General features: G+C 33.3%; 2 protein-coding genes across 2 annotated transcripts; both read right to left on the bottom strand.

Annotated features, from left to right (window-relative positions):
• Positions 1-321: 321 nt before the first annotated feature.
• On the bottom strand, positions 322-5,147 carry LOC100809862 (uncharacterized). The gene is made up of 6 exons (NM_001255487.3): positions 4,560-5,147; positions 4,387-4,485; positions 3,829-4,006; positions 1,848-1,945; positions 896-957; positions 322-769 (listed from the first exon to the last, which is right to left on the bottom strand). The coding sequence occupies exons 1-6, from the start codon at positions 5,046-5,048 to the stop codon at positions 646-648; spliced, it is 1,050 nt and encodes a 349-aa protein (NP_001242416.2). The 5' UTR covers positions 5,049-5,147; the 3' UTR covers positions 322-645.
• A 2,637-nt stretch (positions 5,148-7,784) lies between these two features.
• LOC100787754 (probable uridine nucleosidase 2) lies at positions 7,785-18,948 on the bottom strand. The gene is made up of 9 exons (XM_003555631.5): positions 18,764-18,948; positions 18,439-18,554; positions 18,298-18,357; positions 17,634-17,819; positions 17,443-17,547; positions 17,242-17,338; positions 9,878-9,985; positions 9,664-9,799; positions 7,785-8,072 (listed from the first exon to the last, which is right to left on the bottom strand). Exons 1-9 carry the CDS (start codon positions 18,816-18,818, stop codon positions 7,964-7,966), a joined length of 972 nt encoding a protein of 323 aa, XP_003555679.1. The 5' UTR covers positions 18,819-18,948; the 3' UTR covers positions 7,785-7,963.
• Between the last annotated feature and the right edge of the window lie 2,425 nt (positions 18,949-21,373).

The raw sequence follows: 21,373 nt of genomic DNA, 5'->3' as shown, positions 1-21,373 counted from the left end.
GATAGATTTCTGTGTTTTATGATGAGTTTAATTGTGTGAAAGAAAAAAAAATTAAGAAGAAATATTTAAATTAAAATAATGTAATGTGTGAAACCCAAACAAACTTTTGAAAAATTTCTCTCATTTCTAACAATTTGAACACAACCAAACCAAGGTTAATGTGGGGGACAATTGTCCCTTCCCTCTCTCCCCTGTCCAAACTTCCATGGTCCTCCCACATGTAACTATGGCATTTTCATGTCCAACAAAGAGGTAGCTAAATCACAGCCCAACCACAACATTTGACGCGAAAATCCAGACACGAAATTGGCTCCTTGTGTGTTAAAGTGTAAACCCAATATATGATTCTTTATCCATATCTAAATGTATCACTATCAATTTCTCCAGTCTAAACATCAATGCCGTTATGCCACTAAGACTGACTTATAAGACGGTTATTACAAAAACATCAGGCAAATATCATGGATCTTGAAAGTATGCAAGAAGTTACACCGTAAATTGCATATGTAAAGTAACAGTACTGAAAATCACTTCCTCTAAAATTTTCTTTTGGATGGGAGGCGATGATGGTGTTGTACAATTAATTAGCAGCATCATGTTATTCTTTAACCTTTTCGTATGCTAAACACTGAAATATGATTTGCATTAAGAGGCCTCGAATGAATCCTCGCTAGCATCCTCTGAATTTGAACTATCAACCATCTTCTCAAGTGCATCTAGACTGCCAGCTTCAGAGATTGTGTGGATTCTGAGTTTGTCAGCATCTTCACTGAGAAAGAAAACCAAGAAAACATTCTTTCTTAGCCATCTTGACATCTCTAATGCGAGCTATATTTACATAAGAATGCGGATAGAGATATCATGTTTGTCAAGAAAGCAAGCATATAGAACATACTCTGTAACTCCGAAGATTTCCTTGACAACTAAGGAGGTATCTCTTGAACAAAACTCTGGCAGCTGGAAACATTATAGGAGAAAAATTTAATCAAGTCATACATTAAACACGTAACAGACAGAATTACAAGTATGGTCATTAAATTCCTTATAAATTAAAGGTGCCCCTATACTCAAGACTATCCATCTAGTGGGGTTTGGGGAGGATGGACGCGGCCTTACTCCCACCAGTGGAGAGGCTGTTTCCAAGACTTGAACCCATGACTTCAAAGTCACAAGGCAACAGTTTACCATTGTGTCCAGACTCACACTCTAATGAACCTTTTTACATTAAAAAAATTGGAAGAAAAAAAATGTATTCAGGCACAAGGCAACAATCTTACCATTGTGTCAAGACTCACCCTCTCATGAGCCTTTTTACATTAAGAAATTGAAAAAAAAAGTATTATAATATCTTAGAGCAGTAAGCAATTACCTACTCCAATGTTAATATATACCAAAGAATTAAATACCAGATTTCTTCCTGAAACCATAAATAAAACCCATAATTAAAGTAGGTGCAACCTTTTGAGTATTTCCCTGATACACATTTTATTACAAGAAAAAAAGGAAACAAAATTTCTTCTGTAATAATGCAACACATTATTTCAGTATTATGGATCCCTAATATTTGTTTATGAAACCCTAGAACCAAAATAAAGGCTACCATATCCAATGGTACCAAAGACATTTAAAAAGTGCTTATTTTATTTACATACAGACACAGACATAGGCGAACAGAATCTGTATCAAAATTGACTGTTTTGTGGTTACTTACCTCGGACAGACAGAAGACCTTTCCAAAAAGTATCCAATGGTACCAAAGACATTTAAAAGTGCTTATTTTATTTACATACACACAGATATAGGCGAGCAGAATCTGTATCAAAATTGACTGTTTTGTGGTTACTTACCTCGGACAGATAGAAGACCTTTCCAAAAAGGGCCTGAACAGCTATTTTTCTCTTAAAACCTTTTTCAGTATAACCTGATTTATCCATCACAATAGGGCCTAAAAATCATTTAAATGCAATCAGAGTCAGAGCATAGAAATAATAAGGTGCTGACATAAAACGGTTCATTTAATTAAATTTGTTAAACAAAAAAAAGAATTGATTTCACACACTGAGTGAAAAAATATTAAAGGGGGAGATCAGTTCTCTTCTCTCTCTTCATCAATACCTGTTCTTTCTGACTCTCAAGTTGCTATTATTAAAAGCATGTAGCTTGAAAAAGCTTTAATATTCAGAAGAAAACAACGGTCATATAACACTCTCAATAAAGTGTTGCAACTTCACACTAAGAGCTACTCCAAGTTTGAAGTTTGAGTCATGCTTACAGAAGTAGAAAGTAAATATATATGAAAAAATCATGTAAAACACGATGCTAAAGCAACTAAAACAACTTACCACAAATATAGGCACATTAAAATAATCTGTAGGGTACTAGTACAACTAGGTAGGGATAAAGAAAGAAAAAGAATGCACAAAAGTCTTTATTATTGCTATGACACTCTGTTGGAAGGATTTCCCCTAGAGGAAAGAATGAGATACAACTCAAGGAACTTCTAGAGCCTTTTTCTCTGTTGAACATACCCTCCAACTGTCAAAACTGATGCCCTTTCGACAAGATTCCTCTCAATTTATCCTCTCCTCTATTGTAACTACCCCCTTTTTCCATATTCCCTATTCAACTAATCACAACAGAGTTGGGTCTCTCGAATTTGGCCCCATAGAACTTCTACTATAGACTATATTGATTGGGGGCATAACAATACTCCCCTCCAAAAGATCCGCCTTGTGCTCAATGTGAAATTCTGGGAATTACTGATATATGATACTGAACAATTCCTAAGAATCATCACAAGTGGGCATTTGCACTTTTCCTGAAGCTTTATTATGGGCGACTAGGACAGATTCAGGGGTGACTTATAATTCCATGTTGTCTATCAATGAAGAGTTTGAACCACTGAGGAAGGGGCAACAGCTCTCTTAAACAATGATGCATGGAAAACTGGGTGAATAGAGCATGCTGTTGGTAGCTATAATTTGTAAGTTAATGCACCCCTTTTTTAATTTGATAAGGGCCATAGTACTGTGGACCCAACTTCTCAAACCTTTTTCTCGCCAAGGTTTACATCCAGTAAGGGTGTAACTTGAGGAGCACCCAATCTCCTTCCTCAAATTGTACTTTGACACTTCTCTTCTCCTTTTGTTAGCTGGACCTTCACATGATCTTGGGCCCTAAATAAATTAGCCCTCAACTCTTCTATGATTGATGCTAGCAGCATCACCCTAAAGACAAGGGTCCCTTCCTATTTATTGCACAATGTACATTTTCTTACTACATTACCTTACTTTTTCCTATTAAAAACTATTCCACTTACACAATATATGAATTCTCTTCAATGAAAAATTGATACTTAGATTCATTGCCAAAAAAGCCAAAGAAAATTCAAATATATTTTCCTCAGTTAATTTATGGCCAGGTCACCTATATATTAGACTTATAGCAGAAAGACCGGAAGGAAATTAAGACATTTAAGAATAGTCATTGTTTAACAATTCTCACATTTAAAAACCATTGAACTAAGCTACTGTGATTGGGTTAGTCGTGAGTGGTTTGGTTAGTTTCTAGTGGCTGGAGGTTACAGGTTCAAATTAACATGCCACCACTGTATACATATTTGAAAAAAACAAAAGCTATTGGAATTTGACATAATGGACCCAAATACTAAACCCTTGCGAACATACAGAACAAGCCAGAGAAAAATATTTGTTTCACAGTTCATCAGAATTTGGATTACTTTTCCTAGACCTTGGCTATAAGATACAATACAACCATGCACTAGGAGTGATCAACTAAGCATCTAGTCCAATGTTCAAAATACATTACCTTTGTCTCGCACAATTCGTCGTGAAATATCATTCAGAATCTCAGCAACTTGTGAATCATTTAATATAGAAGCTTTCCTTAGATGAATTAAATCAGCTACCATGTCAGGATTGAATGGTTTCTCATTCAGAGTATACCTGATATACTTGCGCAATATTTCTTCCAAATCAAAACCTGTCTGAATATGAACATACAATTGTTACTTAAAATCATATGACACATACACAAGCACAAAAAAGTATCAAAGCCAGCAAACAGAAACTGTTTTCCCCGTGAGATTTCCCCAGCAAGCAAATGGAAGGCTAAGAAATATTTCCTGACCAAGACAGATGGTAAGATCCTTTACATGGAAAAACTCCAAACCTAACCGTTAGTCTATGATGTTACCAGGATAAATTATCAGTTGGCATCTTTTTACATTACAAGAACAGCAATTAGGGACAACCAGATGGATCATTGTTCATATTAATTTTGTAAAAGTAAAATATAATAGCAACTGTAATGAAGCATGGATTCAGGGATTATAAGTAATGCTTAATGGAATGTGTACAAGATGACCTTATTCTCAATTTGCTTGAGAGCATCAAGCTTAACTTGATCTCTTCCTTTTTCAAATAAATCATCCAGCGACTTGCATAGCGTGGCATTTTTACTGACCTGGAAATGAAGGGCAAGTCAACAAAGTTTTGATAACATAAATTGTTGGAATAATGAATGAGGGAGGGAGCGACCTGTCTGCGGCGTTTTGCTTTGGGAGAAGAGAATTTCCTGATGGTTTTGACAAAGGCAATGACGAAAGTAAGGCCAGCATATGTGAGAGGAATAGCGAGAATCCAAGGCAAGGAGGTGGGACCCACTCTGGGCCCGGGAATGGCTTGGGTAACGGAGCCCGTGAACTCGACCAGGTCCAAAGCCTTTTCCTGAATCCATGGCAGCTCCTCATCCACTTCCACTTCCACTTCCTTCTCTTTCGACGAAGCTGGTTTGTTGTTGTTGTTGGAATTCCAAATGTTGTTTGAGTTTGACGCCGCCGCCGCCGCCGCCGCCAAACAAGTTGAGGTTGAAGAAAACAACAACAGTGGTTGTTGTCTTGGAGTCACAACAGCCGGGAATGACAAATGTGTGCAGTTCGTTGAGTGAAAAGGGATTACAGAAAGCTTTCTAGGAGGAGGGAGAAACTGAGAAGCAAGAGAACAAGAAGAAGAAGAAGTAGAAGCCATTATTGTCTCTGCTGCCTCTTCCCCAAGGCTCAAAGCTCAATCCTCTTTCTGCCTTCGGCTATTAGGTTGCTTCCGCTGTTTTGCCCAGTTAGGCTGCCCTTTAGTTTTAATTAATTATCTTTTTGGAGATTTTATTACCTTAATTTTATTGCTCTATTCAGGTTTTTATACTTTTAAATTATAATTTTAGTCATTATATTTTTAAAAAAATATTTAATCGTCAACTGTATCAATTTTATTAATGTATTATTATAAAAAAATAAGGTTTTTTTTAAGTAAACAAAAAGGTTTTGTTAAGTAAACAAACATCATGTTATAACACTGCATTCATTTATTTTTTGAAATGTAACCGGATTTTTTTATTTAATTTTTTAATTCATAAAAATGTATAGTTAAACTAATTCAAGTTATTATAAGTATATATTTTGATTTAAAGTAAGGTAATTACAATCAGTATATATAAATATGTTTTAATTAAAGTATTTAAAAATATTTTAAATAAAGGAAATTTATAAAAATAATAAAGACGATATATAACATACAAAAATGACTCAGAGACTAAAACCTAGAGTCTCAGGATTTTGATTTTCTCAATTTGAAGGATCTCATAGCTTGTTCACTTAGTTTAATGTAGTTTTTCTAGGGTTGTATTCCCCCTCCTAAGCATAAAAAAGTGTGGACAATTATAATGATTAATTTAACCATTATTTTATATAAATTTAATTAACAAAAAATAAATGTATAAATAAATAATATTTTAACTTAATTCACATCAATCCAAATTAAAATGATTCATATATCTTATAGAAAAAATGGTTTATATAAAAATAATATCACAATTATGTAAGTTAAATGATTGACTAAAGTTGATACTGGTACATGATCTTCAATCTTATTGGAGAGATTTAGTTCTCAAGAGAAAATAAACCCCCTTAGTGACTCCTAAATAAGATTTTTCAGCTCGTGGCAGGGTATCACAACATCCTCTACCAATGGATTGAGAGAATTAGTGTGCATAACCCCGGGCTCTTAAGCTCGGGTTTCTTTAAATAATAACAACTTCTTTCATTCTTGAAATATTCATATTCCATTTATAGATTTTTTAGTGGATAAATCAATATCAACTATTCTATGTCATTCAAATCTGCTATAATAATAAACCTTCACCCTGCCCTTCCCAAAAAAGAAGATGAAATCTACTTTGTTGGGTCTCGACAGAAAATTATGGTTAAATTAGATAAAGAATATAAAATAATAATCACATCCTCTTCAAATATATATATATATATATATATATATATATATATATATATATATATATATATATATATATATATATATCATTCAATTACAAATTATGTGATAAATTTATTAAATTTTATCTTAAAAGTTACACCAATGATAATGTCTGATTAATTAATAGTGTGTATAATATATTATCTCCTTCTCATAAATTTTAATAAATTTTAATGTTTTAATTTTTTATTCTTTTCTAAAATAATTGATGTTTTAAAATTTTAAAATTTAATTAATATTTTTCTCTCAAATATATCCGTATTTAATGTTCACTACTAGTGATGTCGATATCAAATATTAAGGTACTAGTATTACATAAAAAAAATATCTAAATATAATAATTTTTACATTCATTAAATATTTCTTAATCCATTTGTAATAATCTTAAACATCAATAGATATGATTAAGATGTAATTTTTTATACATTAACCGTGAATAGTTAAGAAATTATTTAACATGCCTTTCAAAAAAAATTAAATTATTTAACATATGTTTCATCAAGGAAGTAATTAGATACTAGTATATGATTATATATATGATCAGCCGTGATATGTCTTAAATCTATTTATATCAGAATAGTGGTTAGAACTTGGGATAAAACCCCTGCTCCAAGATAAATAAGTTTAAGGCATGTCACTGCTAACTATATACTGGAATGTTGTTTTAATTATATACTAGTATCTATCTAATTACTTCCAATTGACAGCTTGTAGCCGAAACCAAATTTCGCAATTCCTTAATAAAACGTTCAATACAATGTAATCAAGTATATTCCTCACGAGTCATGACCCAGAAGACAACAAAAAAGTGCAGAATTGTAGCAATGGCTTATACTGGAACTTAATTGTTTTACTTCCCGTGCTCACTCCTGAATCCTGATTGTAAGGCCATCATTGCTTGGGAAAGCTTAAAAATCTTCACCTAGGTTTCAATTATGAGCCACAAAACTGACTCAGTAATATCACTCTCAGTGATCCAAGGTTAAAATCCACAGCCTTGGTGCAACAATGAGTCATTAGTTGCCAAAGCTGAATCCAAATTGACACTATTCAAAATTCAAATTACAACATTTGATTGCCATATTCGCAAAATTAACCAGGTTTTCTGATGAAGCTGTCAGACTACTGTCCACTACACGCAAAATAAAAATCTCATCATCAAACTGGGAAAACACCACATAGATAAGCCATTAGCTAACCCTGGCTGCAACATCTCCTCGTTGACAAACTTCCCATGAATAATCATTTATTATCTTGTACTCTCCAATCTAGAAACTGGATTACCAAGATTTTCTATGACTGGGACTACTTGCACTAGTACATTTAACTAGAGTTTCCTTATTCTTTTTTATCTTGTGTCCAATAGAATATAACAAGAATGCTTGCTACTCAATATATTATAACTGGAAGTCGAATGAAAATTTAATTAATGAAGACAAATGAAGCAACAGGAATTTTATTTTCTCACTGAAATTGAAATGAAATGCAAAGTAGAACCCAAGTGCTTTAAAAGTTAAAACATAAATAACAAGAAGAATAAACAAAACAACTTTTTAGTTTTTAGTGCTATTGAACATAGACAAGACTTAGCATTGCTATTTGAATGCTTCATAGCTACTTCAAGAGTCCACAAGACGATCCATTACCAATTTCATAACTCTAGGAGCATCAACTGTCACAGCTACCTTTACGGTTGGCTTATTGGACCATTCATTCATTTCAGCAAACCTGGTTTATTAGAAACAGAGATAAGGTAAACACGTGAGGAGATACAACGAATGGACTGCAAAAGTTGACAATGAGTTTGTAATACAAGGTGAAGAAAAGAAATTATTACAGAAGAGGTTTGTGTGTAACTCCATTTCATAAATCATCCATTACATTGGTCTTTACATTGTTGAAAGTCATTAATAAAAAAGACCCTTTACTGGGTCCTCCAAAGATTACCATGCCACCACATTATTTCTTTAAAAATTTTGTCACTAATTTATTCCCTAAAAAATCTAAAACACCACAAAGTTCATCCTTATGAAGACTTAATTGGTGACACAGTACTAATTTGGTATATTATGTATATTTGAAGGGTTGATTTGGTGACGAAAGTCTTTGGATGACTTATATGGTGACAGCTTAACCTTTGGAGGATCAAGTAAAGGGTCCACTAAAAAAATTGGAGTAAAAAGGGAAAGGTAAGGAAAACATGTGTATTAACAACAATGTTTTACACCTTTTTTTGGCAAAAAAGGAAGAGAGAAGAGAAAAGGTGAATTTCTTTCTTCCCTTTACTAAAAAAGAAATGTGTAGACAAGAAGTGTAGGAAATGAGGTGTTAGAATAAGAAGGTTGTATATATTAATTAAAAGGTGAATTTATAGTACAAGTGATGCATTAATAGTATAAACATTAACACTTGCTCATGTATCTTGATATGACAAGTATAAGGGGTCACTAAAAATAACTACTTAATCTTATAAAAAATTTTAATAGATAAAAAATTTCCAGCAATCCTCAACCCATGTGCTACACGAAACAAATCAAAGACAAATTAGATTATATGGGAAAAAGAAATCTTGACTGATGATACTTTGGATGAGATTTTCACCATTTTTGGACCAAAAAGCTGTACTGGTCTCTGGTCTTAGACACTCACATGCCCCAAGTTCCCTTGACCTTAGTTCATTGAAGTAGCTTAAATTTTTTGGATATCAAAAGCATAATATTAAGTGCATAAATGTAACAAATTAGAAACAAGAATGGAAATGCTAATACTGTAAGGTCCAAAACCCTTGTGAATAAAAGGTTTTGAATTATGTTAGGAAGATTAACAAACTATATTGAAGATGTTATTATTTTGCTGTCACAGCATGTTTTGACTTGGTCTTGTGAGTTTATGTTAAGCTTTGAAGTGCAGATCCTTGGATTGAAATGATAAGGATCAAGAGTAAACTGATAAGTACCAGATGGAGTAGAAGTGCTTGATCATCAACATGAGAAGACTTCTACTGAAAACTAAGAATAGAAGCTCAAAAAGGTAGTGCTAAAAGCTCAACAGAATCCTGGTGATAGATAATGAGAAGAGAACACAGAGGGAGTAGAAGTGCAAGGCTTCAGCATAATAGGGAAATTCATTTCTGCACTATTTTGTTTCTTTTGAGAAAAAAATTCAGGACACAATACAATCTAATACTATCTTAAATTTTGAATGATTTTAAAATGATTAGAACTATCAACAAAGTCAGCATTAGCAAGCAGACAAATACTGATAACTTAAATTAGACTTAATTCTCTAGGGACTCTCCCCATTTGCTAGGGCTTTCTACCTTTTTTGTTTGTTGTAGAATATTGTGATTCCCCTTGTAATGCCACTTGTTTGGACTCTGGCAATACCCTCTATGCAAGTCACAAGTTTTGGATCAACAGCTGCAAGAACCACAGTTGGGTCATGAAGGTAAACCCCTGTACAAAAAGTAAATATAATTAGTAATTTAGATTATTAGGTCTCTACCAATTCTTTAATGCACTATGAACACAAACCTTTGATATTGTATGCCTCCTGATGGTAAGAGAAATATACATCCAAGATTTTGTTCAAGTATTGCGCAAATTTTCCATTTGAGCTTGCCAATTTTTCTCGATCAGATTCTAGTCATTTTGTAATAGATGAGTAAACCAGAACAGTGGTGAGTCTGGTGTCAGAAAGTTAAATGACATACACCAAAATTAAAATAGAATCATGCTCATGCTGTTTAACTGATGACAACTACTCATCTCATCAAATACTAAAAGAGTGTAAATATGAGACACAACAGCAAATTTCAGAGTGGGTTTCCGAAGACCATGGTTTCTAAATTATGGATGGATATCATTCAAGAACCCTTCATCAAACAGTTTAAACTTTGGGAGAGTAGGTCATTGATGATTATCAGTGAAAAAAAAAATTATTGAAGTTAGTCGCAGTTTTTGAACTGTCTTTCTCAATCCAAAATACAGACCGAGATATTTCTCTGCCTTTGGCATGTGTCAGCATTAAAAAAAAAGCATCAACCAATAGTTCCTATTGTGTATAACATGAAAAAAGAATGGACGGTGCCTAACCTCTATAAATAAGTATAAAATCAAGAGTCCTATAAGACGTGCAAATTAATTGATTATTACACCTTACAAAAGAAACTTATTAATAGATAGATTCAGGATAATCACATGTTTTTTCTATAGAAAAAAATTCTCATCTCCCCTCACCATTTAGCAATCTATTGCACTATTTATCCAGACTATGGGTTCAGTTGAGCTGAAAACTTTCTATTAGAAATTTGTTAAATAAAGAACTACAAACATACCCATAAAATGTTGCTAAACTAACTGCATAAATTCTGAAATAAAAATAAATAAAATTACCATATCCGTTAAAGAAATAGTAAACCATACAAGATCTATCAAAGGAAAGTTACCCATTTAAGACAAAATTGTTAGAATTTATGTCTCATGTGAGAGGCATGTGACTTATGTAGAGACTAATAAGTAAATAATTAACGATTAAAGACTAAATTATAATTGGGCTTAATAGGAGAAGTTTTTAGGGTTGACTGCTACTTGATGGGAGTAGTGGTTATAAAAGGGGCTTAATACCCACTAACGTGAAATAAGGTCCCCTTCCTGACCAGAAAAGTGTTCTCTCTCACTCATAGCCATCACTAACGGAGAGAGACAGAAAAGAAAGGCCAAAAGAAGTGAAATCTTATTTCTCTCATCTTTCAAGGAAATCAAAATGCACCGGAGAGAAGTTCCTATGGAGAAAGGTACAAGTCTTCCAATGGAGAAAAGTACACATCATTATCTATTGTTGTTTATTGATTGTTTGTGAGAACCATATGTTTCAAGATCCTGTTGTTTCCTATCATTGATAGTCTAGGAAACCCCTTAAGAATTTTTACATGTGGTATCAGAGCATGTGTTATGAAATTTATGATTCTCCAAGAATGATTTAATTTCTCTCAATTATGTATGAACCCTAATTATGAAATTTAGGGATAATTTAATTTCTCTCAATTATGTATGAACCCTAATTATGAAATTTAGGGATAATTTAATTTCTTCCAATTATGCATAAATCCTAATTATGAAATTTAGGAATTTTATTTTCCGTTGCATGTATTGTTTTATTGGCAATATTTTGTTATTGTTGAATACCAATTTTTGGAGAAAGATTATTTGAAAACTTATGATTATCGGAGAGAAAGCTACACGACATGTATATATTAAATTTGGAGAAAGTTTTTCCTTCTAATGGTGAAAGAAAGGAAGCGTGCCATTAACGTAAAGATTCAATTCCAATTTTGAAAAGCTGAGTAGGTAGGTTTGTTGTAGGGAAGAATATGAAATTTTGGAAATTGCTATTTGCAACCTTATGTTTCCTATTTCCAATCCCACTTGATCCTTTTTTTTCGAAGAATTATTGTTGAAGGTGATTAAAGGATTGAAAGTTTATATTATGTAATTAAATTAATGTGAATGTTTTGCAATTATTGGTAGCAGTAAATATATGTATATGCTACATATTTGCTTGAACGTGTTTGAATGCAAAAACACAAATAAATGCAAATATTATTTTATGGCCTGGAATGAAATTAATAGAATGATTATGAATTGTTAATAGCAATAAGTATGTGCAGACCATACATATTTGGTTGGAATTAAATGTATGTTGAATTTGTTAGTCACTAAAGTGGCCAAATTTGTAAGGTTATTTAATTCTAAATTAATGATTATTTCAATTATACTTGGTTGGAATTAAATGTATGTTGAATTTGTTAGTCACCAAAGTGACCAAATTTGTAAGGTTATTTAATTCCAACTTAATGATTATTCCAATTACTCATAGAATAATGGATGCTAAATTATATGATTATTGGTTTATGGGTAATTGAAATTCATTATTATAAGGCATTTATGGATCACCCAAAGGTTGATTAGTTGTTCTTATAATTAATGAATATAATTGTAGGCAATTTATGTGTATCATTAGTTTTATTTATATGCCCAAAGGAAATAGATATTACTAATTGGTGCATATTTAATTGTCAAATAATGTTAAAATTTTATTAGCATCATTATGTTTGTATGTTGTGTGTTGGTGTATCACCCAAAGGAGAACATCAATATACATTAACCATTATCTGAATGAATCATATGTATGACATGTATTTTATGTCTCAAAACACTTATGTGAACTTTATTATGTAATACATGTTTTGAATTCATTGGATTCTTATGTATCATCTGAGCCAATTTTAATGGGCTTAACTTCTCTGACTGAAATGAGCAAGTCCAATTTCACCTTAGTGTTTTGGATCATGATCTTGCTATGTTGGAAGAGAAGTTTGTTACTTTTATTGATGCTAGTAGCAATGAAGAGAAAGTCCATTATAAAACTTGGGAAAGATCTAACAGACTCAGCCTAATGTTGATGAGAATGACTGTTGCAAACAGTATTAAGACAACTTTCCCTATAATCGAAAGTGCTAAAAAGTTTATGTGATTAGTGGGAGAGTGCTCTCAAACAGCTGATAAGTCTGTTGCTGGGACATTAATGAGTACATTGACCACCATGAAGTTTGATGGTTCACGTACTATGTATGAACATGTCATTGAGATGACAAACATTGCAGCAAGACTTAAGACCTTGGGAATATAATGGCTGTGAATGAGAACTTTCTTGTTCAGTTTGTTCTAAACTCATTATCGTCTGAGCTTGGCCCGTTCTAAATGAACTATAATACCATGAAAGATAAATGGAATGTGCATGGATTGCACAGTATGTTAGTTCAGGAAAAAAATAAGGCTTAAGAATCAAGGAAGTCACTCAGTTCATTATGTAAGCCACCAAGGAAATCAAGGAGCTTGAAAAGAAATTTATGAAGAAGCATGATAAAGGCAAAGGGTCATTAAAGAACAATGATGACTCTTTGCAAATCCAAAGGAAGGTATCAAAGGGAAATAATTGTTAATTTTGTAGGAAATCCGAACATTTCCAGAAGGATTACCTAAAGTGCAAGTCTTGGTTCGAAAAGAAAAGTGAGCTTAATGCTCGTGTATGTTTTGAATCAAACTTAACTAAAGTTTTCCATGATACATGATGGATTAATTCTGGATGTATGACTCATGTTTCTAACATTATGCAGAGATTCCTTACAATCCAAACCATAAGCTCAAATGAGAAGTTCATTTTCATGGGGAATAGAGTGAAACTCCAGTGTAAGCAGTCGAGACTTATTGCGTAAAACTCGACACTGGACATCATTTAGATTTACTGGAAACTCTTTATGTACCTAGTTTATCTAGTAATTTAGTTTCATTATCTAAACTTGATGTTACTGGATACTCTTTTAATTTGGTAATGAATGTTTCAATTTATTTAAGCATAATCATCTCATTGGTACTGGTATTCTTGTGATGGTTTATATAAATTGGAAATAAACAGTTTGTATGCTGAAACTGTTTTAACTCTGCATCATAATGTTGGCACTAAACATAGTTTAGTGAATGAACAATCTGCTTTCTTGTGGCATAAACGTTTAGGTCACATTTCTAGAGAAAGGATGGAAAGATTAATAAAAAATGAAATTCTTCCTTATCTAGATTTTACGGATCTAAATATTTGTGTGGGTTGTATTAAAGGAAAACAAACAAAACATACAAAGAAAGGAGTTGCAAGAAGCACTCAGCTTCTTGAAATTGTGCATACTGATATTTGTGGACCTTTTGATGTTAGTTCTTTCGGAAAGGAATGATACTTTATCACCATTTTTTATGATTATTCACGTTACAGTTATGTCTACTTACTGCCCGAGATTTCTTAGGCAATGGATGCCTTAGAAATTTACTACAATGAAGTAAAAGGGCAATTAGACATAAGTGTGAAAATTATTAGATATGATAGAGGTGATGAGTATTACGGAAGATATGATGAAACTGGGCAACACCCAGGTCCATTTGCTAAGCTTGTTCAGAAACGTGCATTTGTGTGCAATACACAATTCCCGGTACACCACAACAAAATGGTGTATCAGAAAGGCGGAATAGAACTTTAATGGATATGGTTAGGAGTATGTTAATCAATTAGACTTTATCCGTATCCTTGTGGATGTATACCTTGAAAACTGCCATGTAGTTGTTGAACAGGGTTCCTAGTAAGGTAGTTCCAAAGACACCTTTTGAACTGTGGACAAATAGGATACCTAGTATAAGGCACCTGCATGTTTGGGGTTGTCAGGCAGAAATAAGGATTTATAATCCGCAAGAAAGAAAATTGGATGCAAGAACAATCAGTGGATATTTCATTGGTTATCCAGAAAAGTTAAAAGGGTATATGTTTTATTGTTCTAATCATAGTATGAGAATTGTCAAAACTGGAAATGCAAGGTTCATTGGAAATGATGAAATCAGTGGGAGTACAGTTCCACGAGAAATGAAAATTAAAGAAGTTAGAGTGTAAGTCCTTTTAGCTTATGCCTCTAATAGTAAGGTGATTGCTCCTTCAGTTATTGCTACAAAATTAATGAAGAGGAGCAACATAATAATGAACCCATGATGCATAATGAACTTATTATGGAAGAACCACAAGAAGTAGCATTAAAGAGGTCTCAAAGAGAAAGGAGACCAGCTATTTCGAATGATTATGTGGTATACCTACATGAAATAGAAACAAACTTAAGCATTAATGATAATGATCCAGTTTTGTTTTCACAAGCTATAAGTTGTGATAATTCTGAGAAGTGGTTAAATGTCATGAAAGAAGAGATAAATTCCATAGAACATAATAGAGTTTGGGACCTTGTAGGATTACCAAAGGGTTGTAAGAGAGTTGGTTGTAAGTGGGTCTTCAAGACTAAATGTGACTCTCATGGCAACCTTGAACGTTACAAGGTTAGATTTGTTGCTAAGGAATTTACTCAGAAAGATGACATTGATTATAAAGAGACATTTTACCGGTCTCACGAAAGGATTCTTTCAGGATTATTATGGCATTAGTAGCCCATTATGACTTGGAGCTACATCAGATGGATGTGAAAACTGTCTTTCTTAATGGAGATTTAGAGAAGAATGTTTGTATGGACCAACCAATGGGGTTCTCAATTGAAGGAAAGGAACACATAGTGTGCAAACTAAAGAAATCAATATACAGTCTTAATGTAAGTTTCCCGCTAATGGTATTTGAGGTTTAATGATGCCATTGTTTCCTTTAAATTTAAGGCAAATACTGTTTATCAGTGCATGTATGAAGGTAAGTGGGAGTAAGGTTATTTTTCTAATTCTGTATATTGGTGATATCTTGCTTGCAACTAACGATCTTGGTCTTCTTCATGAGACTAAGAAATTTCTCTCTAGAAACTTTGAAGTGAAAGATATGGGTGAGGTAAGCTATGTGATAGGGATAGAAATATTCCATAATAGATCACAAGGATTGTCAGACTTATCTCAGAAAGTATATATATCGATAAAGTACTAGAGAGATTCAAGATGGAAAGGTGTTTAACATCACCTATTCTAATTTAGAAGGGAGACAAATTTAGTCTCGCAGAATGTCCTAGAAATGATATGGAACGAAAATAAATGAAAGTTATTTTGTATGCATCAGTTGTTGTTGCATCTGAAAGCTGAATTTGTAGTATATTTTGAGGCTACAGTTCAGATTAATTGGTTGCGGAACTTTATTTCAGGGCTTGGAATTGTCGACAGTATTGTTAGGCCGTTGAAAATGTATTGTGATAACTCTGCAACAATATTTTTTGTAAGAACGACAAGTACTCTAAGGGTGCTAAGCATATAAAATTGAGGTACTTTATCGTGAAGGAAGAAGTTCAGAAACAAAGAGTGTCAATAGAACATATTAGCACAAACCTTATGATAGTTGACCCTTTGAATAAGGGATTATTGCCCAAGACATTATAGAACATGTTGAAAGTATGGGCATTATTTTTATTGATGATCATTAAGTGTAATTTACCTTATGTAATTTTGCTGACACTCTGAGCTCAATTATGATATGTTTCTGATTACCTGTTCTCTATGTTTGCATGCATGTTTGTGTTAGAGTAATGTTAACAGGTTTTGTCTTGAATGAAGACATTATGTTGGACCAATTATGTACTCCTAACTAATGATCACATTAAGGAGAAGACTAATTTGTAGTACATGGAAGGGACTATGTCGATTAGATGATGTACAACCGCCATGACTCAAATTGGTTCCTATTCTTAATCATGAAATTATGATGTACCCAATGTATAGAACAATTTAGTCAATTTTAATGCGCATTATGTTAGTTAATCTATTTATTTATTTAGTCCATAATGTTTATTAATGTCACATGAGCCAAGTGGGAGAATGTTAGAATTTATGTCTCATGTGAGAGGCATGTGACTTATGTAGGGACTAATAAGTAAATAATTAACGATTAAGGACTAAATTATAATTGGGCTTAATAGGAGAAGTTTTTAGGGTTGACTACTACTTGATGAGAGTAGTGGTTATAAAAGGGGCTTAATATCCACTAACGTGAAATAAGGTCCCCTTCCTGACCAGAAAAATGTTTTCTCTCACTCATAACCATCACTAACGGAGAGAGGCAGAAAAGAAAGGCCAAAGGAAGTGAAATCTTATTTCTCTCATCTTTCAAGGAAATCAAAATGCACCGGAGAGAAGTTCCTATGGAGAAAGGTACAAGTCTTCCTATGGAGAAAGGTACACATCATTGTTGTTTATTGATTGTTTGTGAGAACCATAGGTTTCAAGATCCTGTTGTTTCCTATCATTGATAGTCTAGGAAATCCCTTAAGAATTTTTACAAAAATGACTAAAGTATAGCAAAGGAGCACAAAGGAATTTGTCAAAAGGGGTACCTGTCAGTACAACTTGGTGGGTAACATTTATCCCCACTGCAAGTACATCTGCCCCACTTGTAAATACAACATCTGCAGCATCTGGATCACCAAATGTCTGGAACAAATCCAACCGAAGAGTTAGACAGATTGACTTGTGGATGATACAATATTTTTATGGAAGTTATATTAAGAATTTGAATACAGGATTGAAATACTCACGTTGGCTTCAGCAGCGGGATTCACATTGCCATTTACTGCAAAAGCACCACCAAGAAGAACAATCTGCCCAATGTTGTTAGCAAATTCTGGATCCAGCTGTATAGCCTGCAAAAATATTTTATTGTCATAATGAAAACAGTATGAAGCTTAACATGAAAATGCCTTATTGCGATATAGTACATATATCATACCAAAGCAATATTTGTAAGCGGGCCCAATGCGACCACAGTGACTTTGCCAGGGTTAACTTTTGCTTGATGAACCAAAAAAGAAGCAGCTGATTCTTCAATGGGCTTCCCCTTTGGTGGAGGAAAATTTTGGTTGCCTAGTCCATCTGCACCATGGACAAAATCTGCAATACGAAGTTTTGTTCCATTCTGCATAGAGAAACAAGAATTACAATAATTAGTGGAGTCAAGCGCAATGAAATACTGTAGAAGCAGAACTTTTAATTTCATACTGGAAATACTGTGCAACTTTTTTCAGTGAGAAGATCAACTACAATGCACTCGAAAGAAATAAACAGATTTGAACTGACAGCAAAAATAGATTAATTATCTAGATTAAAAATAAAAAGTGGTGAAATTTTGTGATATTTAGGATGAAATGAGAAAAATAACATGTTGGCTCTAAGAAATTATTATGCGTTTGTGGCTCACTGAAAATTCAAGTGTGCTGACAATGTAATACAAATAGTGTGAAGTATCCTGACTATATGATTATTGTATAAGCATTCAATTGAAGATTAAGTATACTGATTAGTTCTAAATGCTCATATAATTAACATTCATAGCAATTTCCAACACAAAATAAAAAAATAAATAAAGGGAACAGAGGAAGGTACGACAGACTTACAGTTAAAGTCACATGAGATCCTTCTGCCACTGGTATATCCGTTCTCCCAGCAACCTCCAACTGCATATGCAAGTAAAGTAGGAGGCTTTTATCATTAATAAATCAATAGATCCTTTTGGGAAACAGTCTCGATAATTTTACCAAATGCAAGGCATTTCTGGTTGCCAGAGTGGTGTACACATTTCCAAAGATGGTTGTGAGTCCAATAACTTCAACTTCGGGTGATTGTAGAGCAAGGAATATTGCCATAGCATCATCTAAAGAAACCAATTGCAATTCTTAGTGAAACAAGGAATTGGAAAAATCAAGCAGACAAAGTGTCAAATTGATAAAATAAAAATAAAAATCAGTGAAAGTTTGTTTTGAGAGTAAAAGCAAAGAAACAGAAACTTATGACTTCTGACTGATTTGGATTGCCATATGAAAAACAAATAAAAATTGAAAGCCAGACAGATATGCATGTTACCAATGCCAGGGTCGGTATCAATTATGATCTTCTTAGGTTCCGTATCGGCTGCCATATTTACAAGAGAGAAATGACTTACGACCACTTCTTTCCGAACCAAATCAGAATTAGAATTGATGTTGCTATTAGAGTGGAGAATACGAAGACATCTAAATTGGCCTTTTTTTTTCTTACCATTTGTCTATTGATTCTAATTAAATTAATTATTTAACACGGACTCCACATGCGGTGAATAAGCATCATGTTCATTTGTTTTTTTGTCTTATAATTTATTATATAATAATATATCTTATACTGCAACGAGGAATCAACACGATATTTAAAACCATGACTAAGTAACCTTTCGTAGTATCCAACATCATTTTCAAGGAGAGTTTCTTGAAGTGATTTTTTTTTCATTGGAGCAAATCTATTTGATAAAAGAAAATTTTTTAAAAATAAGATTTATATCTTTTACAAGAAATTATTTCCTAATAATAAAAAATAATATTTATTTGACACATAATAATACCATAATCAAGTAAATAAAAATATAAAAATATGAGTTTCTTAAAATTTTTTAAAGTTTTTTATCATTAAAATAAAATTGTGTATAAATTTATTATAATGATTCTGTCCAAAAAAAAAAAGTATATTAGAGATGCTGTTAGGAATTTTGTAACTGAAACTCAAGGGGGAATTGTGCTGACACTTTGCCCTTTATACTTTTCAAATTAACATATATAAACTGGTATGAGCAAATATTCAAATATTTTGCATGTCTTTAGTGTTTTTTTTTTTTCAGCCAAAAAGAATAAACATATATAAACCGGCATGAGAAAATACCAGAAGAGAGAACAGACATAAATGAAAGGGAAACCTACTTTAGTCAATATTAACAACAACTGTAAATAATGAGTAACCCAAGTGACCCCAACCAACCAACCAACAAACCCACCCACAACCAGATTCACTGTTAGTATTAAAACTATAACCAACCACCGTATGCAAAAGGTGATTGGTTTATATAGTGTTGTGTATACAATCTCATTTAAATAAATAATTTTTTTCGGTTCTTTTTCTCTCTAACCAGTTCTGTTTTAGAACTTTCTTCTCTAACTGAAAAGAGATTCCGAACAAGTTTGGTCCGACTTGTCCGATTCGTGAGGAGCGATGGAGAAGGTCGAAGCGAGGTTCACAGCGCTGGAATCATCAGTGCAAAGTTAGAAGAAGGTGACCGATGAACAAGGTTCCAGTCTTGCGTAGATCAAGAAAGGTATGGAAAGGCTGAAAGAGATAAAAGATATGGTAAAAAAATGGATGCAAAAGCAAGGTATTGCTCTAGAGGAGGAATAAAGTGTGGACAAGAACGCATTGGAGGAGGAAGTTGAAGGAAGAAGACTCAACGACGGAGAAACACATCGTTCGTGGATGAAGGTGGAATTACCCACATTTGAAGGAAGCGATCCATTGGGGTGGGTTGCAAGGGCAGAGAGGTTCTTCAAAGTGCAACAAATTAAGCCCACGGAGAAATTGAGACTTGCGTTCATCAGCATGGAAGGGAAGGCGGTTTGGTTCCAGTTTTGGTGAAAGAAATCCAAGAACCCTTCTTGGGACAAGTTTGCTACGGCGTTGTGCGAAGATCCATATGGAACAGTACATGGTACTCAAATTACAGTTAAATTAAACTTGCTTTATTTTATTTTTTTAGATAATATATGGATTTCGGATGTCTTTCACAAACCATCAGTTGTATGCTATCCAATGTAGAGCTCAATGAAAAATTTGTATAGTTTGGCAATAGTTTATTCTTGTTTTTTTTTTTATGAAATGATCCTCACATGCTTACACGTTGCAACAATATGGAGGACATTACTTGTGATGCTGGCAGTGTGGATATTGAAGATGTTTTGGATAGTATGTTATGAACCTTACAGCTTTTATTTTCACTGTCTCTAATAATTATAGCTTTTATTTGCATTGTTACTAATAATGATGCTTAACTATATGGTCATACCTTTGAAAACTACATATGGAGCTCCCACAACTTTGCTCTATTAATACTGCAATTTACCAACCACTATATGAAATGGCACAGGTAATAGGATTATATATCGGGTTTGAAATGTTTGAATTATAAGTTTATCCTTACTGATTGTAAATCTTTAATGAGTGCTGCATTTATGCAGGGCCTTACTAGTTGGATGGAACAGAAGAAAAAGAAGCTAGGAAAAATGTGATTTTCAGCATTGCGTCATGGAGTTAAGGATTTTGTCATTCTTTACCCCAATTTCGATTATTAATTTATGCATGCATTTTTCATTTTGTAATTTGGTTGTTTACGTTCCACAATTTAACAGTATTTAAGAATAGGGGTTAGGGGTTAGGGGTTTAGGATTTAGGGTTTTAAGGGTTTTGGGTTTTAAGGGTTTAGGGTTTAGGGTTTAGGGGTTAGGGGTTTATCGGTTTAGGGATTAGGGGTTTGGGGGTTAGGGGTTAGGGCTTAGGGTTTAGGGTTTAGGGTTTGGGGTTTAGGGGTTAAGGGTTTAGGGGTTAGGGGTTAGGGGTTAGGGGTTTAGGGGTTTAGGGGTTTAGGGTTGAGGGTTTAGGGTTTAGGGTTTAGGGTTTAGG

The sequence above is a fragment of the Glycine max genome, chromosome 20, assembly GCF_000004515.6.
Source record: "Glycine max cultivar Williams 82 chromosome 20, Glycine_max_v4.0, whole genome shotgun sequence".
Taxonomy (NCBI): domain Eukaryota; kingdom Viridiplantae; phylum Streptophyta; class Magnoliopsida; order Fabales; family Fabaceae; genus Glycine; species Glycine max.
The sequence above is the reverse complement of the archived record's forward strand: the minus strand, read 5'-3'. Positions and strand labels throughout refer to the sequence as shown.